This window comes from Mobula birostris, chromosome 3 (genome assembly GCF_030028105.1).
Source record: "Mobula birostris isolate sMobBir1 chromosome 3, sMobBir1.hap1, whole genome shotgun sequence".
In the NCBI taxonomy this organism is placed as follows: Eukaryota; Metazoa; Chordata; class Chondrichthyes; order Myliobatiformes; family Myliobatidae; genus Mobula; species Mobula birostris.
The window spans coordinates 225,956,902-225,970,262 of record NC_092372.1 but is presented as its reverse complement, the minus strand read 5'-3'; the positions used below and the strand labels follow the sequence as shown (position 1 = coordinate 225,970,262).

General features: G+C 44.7%; 1 protein-coding gene across 2 annotated transcripts in view; it reads right to left on the bottom strand.

The window, feature by feature from the left end:
- smpd5 (sphingomyelin phosphodiesterase 5) overlaps window positions 1–11,124 on the bottom strand; it is a 51,417-nt gene extending 40,293 nt beyond the window's left edge. For both annotated transcript variants that reach the window (XR_011885524.1, XM_072254250.1), the window contains exons 1-2: window positions 10,988–11,124; window positions 5,519–6,805 (exon numbers count right to left, since the gene is read on the bottom strand). Coding sequence is in view for 1 of the 2 variants with exons in the window: in XM_072254250.1 (XP_072110351.1) it covers window positions 5,519–6,649 (1,131 nt within the window). In the remaining variant the exon portion in view is untranslated. The remainder of the gene's footprint in view (window positions 1–5,518; window positions 6,806–10,987) is intronic.
- Window positions 11,125–13,361: the final 2,237 nt, after the last annotated feature.

Below are 13,361 nucleotides of genomic sequence, written 5' to 3'. Positions count from 1 at the left end.
TTCTGGTTTCTGTTTACAGCCTCTTTTAAACAGCGGAACAACATTGGTTATCGTCCAATCTTCTCAATCTTCACATGTCACTAAGTAAAATTTAAAATTCTCTGTTAAGGGCCCAGCGATTTCTGCACTTTCCTCCTGTAGAGTCCGAAGTGGGACACCTTGTCAGGCCCTGGGGATTTTATCCAACCTGATCCGCTTCAGAGTAGCAAACACCTCCTCACTTTGTAAACTATAAAGGGTCCATGAAGTTGATACCACTTTGCCTCACTTCTGTAGATTGTGTCTATCTCCTGAGTAAATACAGATGCTAAGAATCTGTAAGATTTCCCCCATCTGTTTTGGCTCCATATATGGATTACCATACTGATCGTCCAGAGGAACAATTTTGTCCCTTGCAGTCCTTTTGCTCTTAACACATCTGTAAAATCCCTTAGGATTCTCTTCCACCTTGTCTGTTAGGGCAACTTTATGCCTTCTCTTGGCTTCCCTGATTTCATTCTTAAGTGTTCCCTTGCATTTCTTGTATTCCATAAGCACCTATTTTGTTCCTGCTGGCTATACCTGCAATGCAGCTTTTTGTTTTCTAAACCAGAACCTCAATATCTCTTGAAAACCACCATTCCCTACACCTGTTATCTTTACCTTTTATTCTGACAGACACATAAAAGCTTTGTACTCTCAACATTATTTTTGAAGGCCTCCCACTTATCAAGTACACCTTTGCCAGAAAACAGCCTGTCCCAATCCACACCTGCCAGATCATTTCTGATACCATCAAAATTGGCATTTCTCCAATTTAGAATCTCAACCTGCAGACCAGAAATGCCTTTTTGCATATTTACGTTGAAATTAATGGCATTGTGGTCACTGGATGCAAAGTATTCCCCTACACAAATTTCTGACACCCGCCCTGTCTCATTCTCCAATAGTAGATCCAGTATTGCACCCTCTCTCATTGGGACACTAAGTACTGAAGAAGGTAACTTTCCTGAACACATTTGACAAGCTCTATTCTGTCTGGTCCTTTAACAGCACAGTACACCCAGTCAATACATGGAAAGTTAAAAATCATCTACTATAACTACCTTGTTTCTCTAAACCCCTGAATGTTGGGTGATCTGTAATATGGCTCCATTAATGTCACCATACCTTTATTTGTCAGCTGTATCCATAACACCTCACTAGTTGAGTTCTTCAGTCTGACCTGACAGAGTACTGCTGTAACATTTTCCCTGAATAGGAACACCACCCCTCCTTTAATATCTCCCACTCTGCCAAGTCTAAAACAAGGAACCTCAGAATACTGAGCTGCCAGTCCTGCAACAAAGTCTCACTAATGGCTACAACATCATAATTCCAGCTGTTGATCCATGCCCTGAACCTTTTTCATTCCTGACTTTTAGGGTCTTACCAACATCTGCCTCCAGAACCTCTCTACCAACTGTTCTGACACTCTGGTGCCCAACCCCCTGCAAATCTAATTTAAATCTCACCACGCATCATTAGCAAACCTTCCCACCAGGATATTAGTCCCCCTCCAGTTCAGATGCAAACAGTCCCTTTTGTACAGGTCCCACCTTCCTTGGAAGAGAATTCGATGATCCAGATATCTCATGCCCTCCCTCCTACGCCAACTTCTTAGCCACGTGTTAAACTGTATAATCTTTCTATTTCTAGTAGGTGGCATGGATAGCAATCCGGTGATCACAACCCTGGAGATCCTGCCCTTTAACTTAGCACCTAACTCACTGAACTCCCTATGCAGACCCTCACTTGTCCTACCCATGTTGGCAGCTACATGGATCATAACCTCTGGCTGTTCACCCTCCCACTTAATGATGAGGACTTAGTCAGATGTCTGGGACCCTGGCACCTGGGAGACAACATACTTTATACTTTATTGTCACCAAACAATTGATACTAGAACGTACAATCATCACAGCAATATTTGATTCTGTGCTTCCCGCTCCCTGGATTACAAATATTAAATATTAAAAATAGTAAAATTAGTAAATATTTAAATTATAAATCATAAATAGAAAATAGGAAAATGGAAAGTAAGGTAGTGCAAAAAAACCGAGAGGCAGGTCCGGATATTTGGAGGGTACGGCCCAGATCTGGGTCAGGATCCGTTCAGCAGTCTTATCACAGTTGGAAAGAAGCTGTTCCCAAATCTAGCCGTACGAGTCTTCAAGCTCCTGAGCCTTCTCCCAGAGGGAAATTGGACAAAAAGTGTGTTGGCTGGGTGGGTTGTGTCCTTGATTATCCTGGCAGCACTGCCTAACAGCGTGTGGTGTAAAGTGAGTCCAAGGATGGAAGATTGGTTTGTGTGATGTGCTGGGCCGTGTTCACGATCTTCTGCAGCTCCTTTCGGTCTTGGACAGGACAACTTCCATACCAGGTTGTGATGCACCCTAGGAGAATGCTTTCTACGGTGCATCTATAAAAATTAGTGAGGGTTTTAGGGGACAGGCCAAATTTCTTTAGTTTTCTCAGGAAGTAAAGGCGCTGGTGGGCCTACTTGGCAGTGAACTCTGCTTGGTTGGACCAAGTCAAGTCATTTGTGATATTGACCCCGAGGAAGTTAAAGCTTTTGACCTGTTCCACTTGGGCACCACCGATGTAAATTGGGTCGTGCGGTCCGCTACTCCTTCTGAAGTCAACAACCAATTCCTTCGTCTTGCTGATGTTGAGGGATAGGTTATTGTCTTCACACCATCCGGGAATCTCTCTCTCTCACAGCACTTTGTATCTGTTCCCCTAACTAGCTCATACCTTATCACCATTGCACACCTCTTCTGCCCCCTTCCCTTCTGAGCCACAGGGGCAGACTCAGTGTTAGAGACCCGACTGCTGTGACTTTCCTTCGTTAGGTCAATCCCCCTAACAGTATCCAAAGTGGTATATCTATTGTTGAGGGGGATGGTCACAGGAATACTCTGCACTGGCTCTTTAAACCCTTTCTCCTTTCTGTCACCCAGTTTCCTGTGTCACGCACCTTGGGTGTAAATACCTCCCTAGACAGTATGTTCTATCTATCACCCTTTTAGATTCCCGAATGATCTGGAGTTCATCCACTTCCAGCTCCAACTCCTCTCTATTTTTCCCTTTCAGGGTTCTTTTGAAGACCCTGACCTGAAGTTACTCTCTGACTTCGATTCTTTGTGGGATTGGGACCTGCTCTCGGGGTCTCATGATGGGCTGTTATTTGATATACCAAGGACATGGCCTAGAAGATTAACACACCTTTGGAGTTTCAGGGTTTCGTGGCTCTGGAGGCAGGCGGACTAGAGGTAGGTGTCTCTGTAGGAAATTAGTGTGTCATGGGAGACAGAAGATTGAAAGCAGCAAGCTGGCTGCTGGCGGTGCACCTACAGACCCAAGTTCTTTGGGCAGAGAGCTCGGAAAAAGCAGCGCAACAGACATTTAACAACATAAATCAATGAGTTGTTGGTTATGTCTCCCCTCTCACTGTGAAACGGAGACACCTCTTTCTCCAAGTAGTCTTTGGGGTACTGCAAGTCTGTCTTCACTGATGCTTTGCTGCTCGTTGCGGGGGTACCAATGCTTTTTTTTGCTGGAGGGGGAAGAGAGGATCATTGCTTTGCTGCCACTTATGTGTGGGAGGGGGAGTTGGAGGGGGCTTTGGGGTTCTAACATTTGACTGTCATTCATTCTTTGGTGCACTCCTCTGTTTTCATGGATGGTTGCGAAGGGAAGTATTTCAGGATGTATATTGTATACAGTTCTCTGACATTAAATGTACCTTTGAAACTCCTTAACTCAGGTTTTTAGAAGCTACAGCTGCATGCACTTGATGCAATTCTTGTAGTCAGCTGGGACACTTGAAATAGCCCTACGCAAGTCAATTGTGTTTTTTTTTTGTACAGACCTGGATTTCCAGACATCTATACCACAAGAGCTAAGGAACAATTCCGATTGAGGTTGTTGGCAACATCGGATGCTCGTCAACTCTGGCAGGGTTTGCAAAACATTACTTCCTGCAAAGCAAAACCTAATATCAAGTGTGTAAATCTCCTCTGCACTCTTCCTAAAGTTCCAAATCCTTCCTATAATGAGCCAACCAAAACTGAACACAATATTCCAAGTGTGGTCTAACCAGAGTTTTATAGAACATTACTGTGTGGCTTTGAACTCAATCCCCTTACCAATGAGGGCCAACACACCATGCACCTTCTTGACTGACCTATCAACTTGCACAGCAACTTTGAAAGATCTATGGACGTGAACCCTAAGATCCCTCTGTTCCTCTCCACAGCCAAGAGTCCTGTCATTGGCCCTGTACTCTGTCTTCAAGTTCCTGAAGGTAAAGCCAGTGTTGGGACTAAATGGTACACCTTTTCAGTCTTCATTTTTTAATTTGTTATATTGTGGACACCACACTACCAAGTCTGTTATTAAATTCCAAACTGAAAGAGAAAATATAAGCAATCCATATTCCAACTAAAGATCTTGAAATAGAAGGGGAAAACTAAAGATTCCTTAAAGACTTGATATCCAACCTGTCCTTCCAGCATAAAGAAGCAGAAAAATCTAAAAGGATACAAAATACTGAGGGCACTTTAGCATAAAAGGAAGTCAGCTACGATTCAGTTGCTAAGTTCTTCAGCCAATTGGACATAGGAACACTTGCATGCTATGCAGACTTCCTCAGTATTGTAATAAAGGATCAGCCTAGAATTTGTACTCAAGTATCTGGATTGGGGTATAAACTGACATCATCCAAAGTCAAGTAAATTTATTATGAAAGTACATACATGACACTACATCAAGATTCATTTGCTTGCAGGCATTTACAGGAAAATAAAGAAAAACAATAGAATTTATGAAAAAAATATATAAAGTCTGACAAACTAATGTATAAAAGAAAACAAATTGTGGAAATAACAAAGTAAGTACTGAGAACATGAGATGTGGATCCTTGAAAGTGAGTCCATATGTTGTGGGATCAGTTCAGTGTTGAGGTCGGTGAAGTTATCCATGCTGGTTCAGGAGCCTGATAACTGCTCCTGAACCTGGTGGTGTGAAGCCTAAGGCTCCTGTACCTCTGCCCGAATGTAGCAGTGAGAAGAGAGCATGGCCTGGGTGGTGAGGTCCTTGACAACGGATGCTACTTTCCTGCAACAGCACTCCTCGTAAACGTGCTCAATGGTAGGGAGGGCTTTGCCTGTGATGGACTGAGCTGTATCCACCCTTTCTGTAGATTTTTCCCCATTCCTGGGCATTGGTGTTCCATAACAGGTCATGATGCAACCAGTCAGGATAGAAGACACGCTGAATCTACACAAAGAAGAGGTACTGTCATGCATTGCTTGTGATGGCACTTGCAAGCTGGTCCAAAGACAGATCTTCTGATATGGTGACACTAAGGAATTTAAAGTTCCTGCCCGTCTGTCACCAATCCCTCGACTCTAATGTAAGAGAGCATTTTGCTGAGCTAAGACAGGCCCCTGACAACCAGATGTTAACATGCATGAGACAATTAATGCTTCCTTACCTTAACACACAAGAGACCTTTAGCAGCCAGGGCATCTTCTCCCCGTGACCTGGGAAAGCAGTAATACTCTGCATCAAGGATGGGATAGCGGCTAGCAAAGAAGATCCCACTGTTGAGGAATTTGAATTCACAGCAGCCATGGAAACCGTACACGCCGACGTCATAGAGAACATGTGCAAATGCCGGCTGAAGAAGCTGCTTCAGCTTGGCTGCTGCCCGTTTCTCAAAGACTTCCAGTAGGCAGACGAAGGCTGTATCAGCAGGAAACAGTGGAGATATTTCCGCCACCAGGTCTTCTTTCCTATTCTGCTTCTTTCGAGGTCTGCTGTGGCATGTTGCAAAGGCAGGAGGTGGAGCAGGTTGCTTGCTGGGTTGGTCACCTGTCAGCTCCTCCACGGTTTCTGACGGGCTGCTTGCTTCCATGGCTGAAGTACGCACATTGATTTGACCTGGACTCATGTTCTCGACTTCGCTGCTCTCCTCTGAGCTATCAATGTAGTGCAGGCTGTTCAAGACTGGAAGCAGTTCCCCAGGCCCCTGTGTGCTGTTGACACTGTGTGAGTTAGGCATGTCTCTGACCGGGGTCAAAGAGCTCCTCCTGCTCTGAGAGCTGGCAGTCATGCTTGTTGGAGAATCCACGCACACCTTAATCCTTGGCCGACCTACAGATTCACAGATGTGAGTGGCGATCTGAGTAGCTCTCCTTTGGGTCCTAGCCAGATTGTTAAATCGGGCTAGACTATTGGGCAGAAAGCACAAGTTTGCTTCAAGAAAACTGAACCCCCTTCCCTCTCCGTAACCGGACCATTGTTTCTCAGCACTGACCACTGGTTTCTTCACGTAAGAATAACTGAATGGCCTTCTGACTGTCTGTAGAGGAGCCCAGACAATGAACCCAATTAGTGCCAGAGGCATGCAGATTACCAGCAGAGTCAGGCATAGGAGGAAACTAAAGAAAGCCTTCAATGGCCAGAGATAGCATTCCTGTTTCTGAAGTTTCTCAGGAGTCGTTGGCACACAGATAGCAATCATATGATCCAGGGACCAAAAACAAGGGAAAATCAGGGCCCAAGCTGCAGAATGCAGGCCATGAACACAGGCATTCGGGAAAGGAGACTCGCGTAGAACCATATTTACAAATTTACATTTAACCTTCTCAATTAATGCTATAGTCTGAACAAATAACTTTGACTGTGTCCAGTCTGCCAGTCATTTTCGTTTTGTGACATCTTCAATTGGAGGAGACTTGTCACTGCGCAACAAATTCTCTGTGTGCCCTCTTGTAACCTGGAACAAAACCAAAGTTCAAAGTGAATTTATTATCAAAGTACATATATGTCACTATATACAACCCTGAGATTCATTTTCTTGCAGGCATAGTCAATAAATCCAAGAAACATAATAGAATCAATGAAAGACCTCACCCAACACAATAGACAGACAACTAATTTGCAAAAGATAACGGTGGAAGAAAAATTAAATATTGTTGTCAAAATTGACTAGCTAAGTATTGCCCAAGATTTGGGTCATGAGAGTGACAGAGCAAGACACAGATGTTGTCTTGATTGTGCTAGCTAGCAATAGATCATGCCAATAATGAGGTATTGCTAACCTCTGTCCAAGACTGTCTGGCTAACAGAGGAACTGAATATAGATGTGCAATTCTAATCTTTCTAATCTAATGTACCACGCAGAAACATTTGTGAACTGGCTGATACCTAATGAATGCTTCTTGAAATCGCTGACTAAATATACTTAGCTGTTGGCCTTTGCCCAAAATTTACTGTATAGATTCAAGATGTAATCTGACATTGGTGGAGTCGTAACGCAACGGATACCCGTGATCACGTATTAAAGGGTTAACCATATATCGAGGTCCGTGTCTTTATTTCAGTTTGATAATGGAGTAAATTCTCTTATCGTAAAATATGGTAAAACAGGGTAGATTCCTTGTCAATAACAAACTGTGCAAATACAAAAAAAATGTAATAATAATAATAAATAATAAGTTCAGTGAATGGGGTGAGTGAAGTTGAGTGAAAGTCATCCCTTTCAGATGTGACTCTTACTTAATTTTAAGAAATCCACACATTACACAAACATTCCAAACACAATACTGGACACAATAACCAGCAAGGCTGATCAGTACCCCTGCCCTCTAACACATTCCTCCACATCCCCAACCACCACTACTTGATCATTTCCTTCCAATCACCTTGTATATAGAAAGTATCTTATAGATTTATATTTATTGTATTTTCTTTATTACTGTGTTCTTTACCTTACGTGTTTTTATGCTGCATCAGATCCAGAGTAACAATTATTTTGTTCTCCTTTACAGTTGTATGCTGGAAATGATATTAAATAATCTTGAATCTTTGAGTTGATGTATAGCATTCTCAGAATGATCAGATGTTTTGAGAAAAGTTAACTGAAGAATAACTATTGGATAGGACACCAGACGCAACTCCCAATTTTTTTTTTGGGAATTAGATCATGGATTAAATCCACTTGAAGGAATAATTAGGGTGTTGGATCAAAGTCCCACTCCAAGAGGACAACTCTTATAAATCATAGGTCAATTTACTGAGTACAGGAGTTGGATATCATGTTGGTGGGGTCTAATTTCGAATATTGTGTTCTTCTGGTCACCTACCTACAGGAAAGATATCAATAAGATTGAAAGAGTGCAGAGAAAATTTACAAGGATATTGCCAGGACTTGAGGACCTGACTTGTAGGGTAAGGTTTATTAGGTTAGAACTTTATTTTGTCAAGTGCAAGAGAATGAGGGGAGATTTGATAGAGGCTTCCAAAATTACGAGTATTGATATGGTAAATGCAAGAAGGCTTTTTCCATTGAGGTTGAGTGAGACTTGAACTAGAGATCATAGGTTAAGGGTGAAAGGTGAAATGTTTAAGGGGAAATTCTTCACTCAGAGAGTGGTGAACAAGCTGCCAGTGGAAGTGGATGAGAGTTTGATTGCAACATTTAAGAGAAGTTTGGACGGGAGGGGTGTGGGTCAATGGCACTAGCTAGAATACCAGTTCAGCATGGGCGAGATGGACTGAAGGGCCTGTTTCTGTGCTGTTGTGCTCTATGACTGTAAATAAAAAATAAATCACTAGCAGGACAAAGGGAAGAAATTGCATGAAAGCATATCTACAGGTTCTCCTTCAAGGTATATAGCATCCTGATCCCTGTCCTTAAATGTTACTAGGAATAATTCCTGGAATTTCCTCATCAACAGCACTGCAGTTGTGCCTTCACAAGCAGAAATGAGTCATCACTGCCTTAAGAGCAATAAGAGATCTGCAACAGATGCAGGCCACACCAGTAATAACCGGATCTTGAAAAATTAATGGCACTAAGTTTAGGCAATAATGTAACCACAGGGTGTGACCACTGTTTATAAACTTCCTGAATTAATGTATAACATCAGACCTGCTGATTCATTAAGCACATCTGAATGGATCTGTGTAGGCTGTAGGGAGGATCCCAAAATAGACCATAGTCTGGAATTGAACACTACAGCACGATACAGGCCCTTTTAACCTACTCTAAATCAAACTAACCCTTCTCTCCTACAGAAACCTCCATTCTTCTTAAATATACATAGCTATATACGATTCTCTTAAATGTCCTTGTAGCGACGGTGGATGAGAGGTGTCCTGATAGAGGTGTATAAGATGATGAGAGGCATCTATCGTGTGGATAGCCAGAGGCTTTTTCCCCAGGGATGAAATGGCTAACTCAAGGGGGCATAGTTTTAAGGTGCTTGGAAATAAGTACCGAGGGGATGTCAGGGGTAAGTTTTTCCACACAGAGCGTGGTGGGTGCGTGGAATGCACTGCTGGCGGCGGAAGTGGATACAATAGGGTTTTTTAAGAGACTCTTAGATAGGTACATGGAGCTTAGAAAAATAGAGGGCTTGGGGAACTCTAGGCAGTTTCTAGAGTAGGTTACGTGGCTGGCACAACACTGTGGGCCAAGAGGCCTGTAATGTGCTGTAGATTTCTATGTTCTATGTCCTGAATGCACCTGTCTCTACTACCAGCCCTAGCAGCACCTTCCACAGATCTCTGTTAAACTTTAGCCCTCTCATTAAATGCACATCCTCAACTTTGACATTTCTACCCTGGGGGAAAAGATTCTGCTTCCGCAAGATAGACAGATACCGTCTATGCAAGTTCCAGTTTGTCATCTGACTGTACATGGAAACAACAAACAAAACAACCTTCCTCCAGACCACAGTGCACAAACAAAACAAATCACAAATAGTATACAAACCAAAATATTATCACAGACTTAATAAAATACAATTCAAAATGCATGTAGTATGCAGCACAGGTACAATAAACAGCTCACCATCCTAGTGATGTGACCTCGCTAGTGGCTAGGTTAGTCAAGGTCTCACAGCCTGAGGGAAGAAGCTGTTCCCCAGTCTGGCAGCCCTAGTCCTGATCCTCCTTCCTGGACAGTAGTGGGTTAGAGAGATTGTGGGATGGGTGGCAGGGATCTCACGCCTTTCGTATACAACACTCCTGGTAAATGTCACAAATAGTGGGGAGGGAGACTCCGACGATCCTCCCGGTGTTTTTTTTATCTCTGCAGGATGTGCCTCTCACAATTTTATAAACCTCTATTAGCCTCTGACACGCTAGAGAAAAGAATCCAAGTTTGGGACAGCTGGCCTCTTTCTGTGCAATAACCAATCAATGGCTAGTGAATATTTCTCAGTGAAGGATTGAGCACTCTCTGCTAGTTCATGCCTGAGTAACCATCCTCAGCCACTCATTACGCTGACACACAGGATGGCCATGGATTCCTGGACAGGTTAGGCAAAATCTATTTACATATCAATCACACACTTAAATAGGATATTCAAATTAGTACTTAAACCAGAAAACACAACAAAAGAATTGGATGTGATCTGAATCAGCTAGGGGAGGCTAGACTGGGAGTCTGGCCCCTCATTAACTCTCCTTCCATACCCACATGCCTCACATATTCCTCTCAGCCACAACCCCACCTTCTCCTCCTCGGACCTCCACACACCCCCTGAGCTCTCATCTCCCCACCCTCCAACACACAAACCCACACCTGCCTCAGCTCCCACCTCACCTCCATACCCTACAATTCCTCTACACCCCCAGTACTCACCTCCACAATTCCTAGACACCCCTCACGCTCATCCTATCTCCACACCCTTCTCTCCCCCTACCCATCTTCCAGATATTTCTCAGCTCTAATCCTACCCATCTCCCAGACACCCTTCAGCCCTCACTTCGCCTCCACACCTCCCCCCACCCACAACCTCCATCTACCTTCCTCAACCCTCACCCTGCACACCCCCACACACAACTTCCACACACCTCCCTCAGCCCACACTCCGCCTCCACACCACTCACCGCCCCCCACTGACTTCCCACCCTCAGCCCTCATCAATCGGCCAGTAAAACGACTCACCTGGAGCCGCATTTCTCACGGGGCGAACCAGTAGCAGCGGCTCCCTTCCCGCACCCTCGTCCAGCCCGCAGGCCTCCACGATGACAACCCAACCCCGCAGCCGCCGCCGTAAACCTGCCTGTCACCTGGTCTCGCGCTGTCCCCTCCACAACCCCTGAGGGCGCCACCTGTCCGACGTCATTGCGCACACTCGACGTAGCCCCGCCCACAGGCAGGTGCCGCTTCGGAAACGGCGCGAACGTACCGGTGGGCGGGATCGAAGAGGAGAGCGGCCGACCTCGCGTCGTCTGAGCGGTTAAATCTATCCTTTCGTGGCTAACCAGAAAACTAGGCAAAAGGAGAGAAAAAAAATAATAACGTTATCAAGATTAAACCTGAGGATAAGGAGAAACTAAAGAATTTACAAAGATGCTGCTGGGACTGAGTCATAGAGAAAGGTTGAATCGGTTAAGGCTTTATTCCTGCAGTGTAGGAGAATGGCGGGAGATTTAATTGAAGTCTACAAAATTATGAAGGGTAAATGCAAACGAGATAAAAGCTGCAGGTGCTGGAAATCCAAGCAACACACAGAAAATGCTGGAGGAGCGCAGCAGGCCAGGTATCATCTATGGAAAGGAGTACTGTACATCGACGTTTCGGGCTGAGACCTTTCAGCAGGACTGGAGAAAAAAAAGTTAGGTGGGGAGAGGGGAGAAAGAAACACAAGATGATGTGTGAAAGGAGGTGGGGAGGGAAGAAGGTGAAGTAAAGAGCTGGGATGTTGATCGGTTGAAGAGATACAGGGCTGGAGAAGGGGAATCTGATAGGAGGGGACTGAAGGCCATGGACTAAAGAAAAGGGGGAAGGAGTACCAGATGGAGGTGATGGGCAGATAAGGAAATAAAGTGAGAGAGGGAAATATACACCTCCATCCCCCACCAGGAAGGCCTCAATGCTCTCAGTTTCTTTCTGGACACCAGACCCAACCAGTTCCTCTCCACCACCACTCTCCTCCGCCTAGAAGAATTTGTCCTCACTCTCAATAATTTCTCCTTTGGCTCCTCCCACTTCCTTCAAACAGAAGTGGGTCCTTTTTTCGGCTACGTGGAACAGTCTGTGTCCCAAGCCTACACTGCTGTCACTTTCCAACTTTTCCATTGCTACATCAACGACTGCATTGGTGCTGCTTCCTGCACCCATGCGGAGCTCATCGACTTCATCAACTTTGCCTCCAACTTCCATCCTATCCTCAAATTTACCTGGTCCATTTCTGACACCTCCCTCCCCTTTCTTGATCTCTATTTCTGGAGAGAGTTCATCTACTGATGTCTATTATAAACCCATGGACTCTCACAGCTACCCAGACTGTACCTCCTCTCACCCTGTTACTTGTAAAAACATCATCCTTTTCTCTCAATTCCTCCATCTCTGCCACATCTACTCTTAGGGTGAGACTATTCATTCCAGAACAAAGGAGATGTCCTTCTTCAAAGAAAGGGGCTTCCCTTCCTCCACCATCAATGCTGCCCTCAACCGGTTCTTTTCCATTTCGTGCACGTCTATCCTCAGCCCTCCAGGGATAAGGATCCACTTGTCCTCACCAGCCTTCACATCCAGCATGTAATTCACCGTAACTTCCGCCATCTCCAATGGGATCCCACCACCAAACACATTTTCCCATGCTCCTCCCCCAACCAATTTTCATCCCTCCCCACTGCCCTTCTGGCACTTATCCTTGCAATTGGAACATGTGATACATTTGCCCCTATACCTTCTCCCTCACTACCATTCAGGGCCCCAAGCAGTCGTTCCAGATGAGTGCTCTGGGTGAGACCCAACATAAATTGGGAGACCGCTTCACCGAGCACCTATGCTCCATTTGCTAGAAAAAGCAGGATCTTCCACTGGCCACCCATTTTAATTCCACTTCCCAATCCCCTTTCTGACATGTCAGTTCATGGCTTCCTCTACTGTTGTGATGAGGCCACACTCAGGTTGGAGGAGCAACTCATTTTCCAACTGGGTAGCCCCCAACCTGATGGCATGAACATCGATTTCTTGAACTTTCAATAATCCCCCACCATTCCCCATTTCCTTTTCCTTCTCAGCTATCTCCTTACCTCCCTATCATCTCTCTCTGGTGCTCCTCCCCCTTTTCTTTCTTCCATGTTCTTCTGTCACCTCCTATCAGATTCCCCTTTCTCCAGCCCTTTATCTCTTTCACCAATCAACTTACCATCTCTTTACTTCACCGCTCTCCCGCCTTGTGTTTCTTCCTCTCCTCTTCCACCATCTAACTCTGCCTCCTCATCTTTTTTTCTCTAGCTCTGATGAAGGGTCTTGGCCGGAAATGTGGACTATATCCTTTTCCATAGATGCTGCCTGGCCTGCTGAG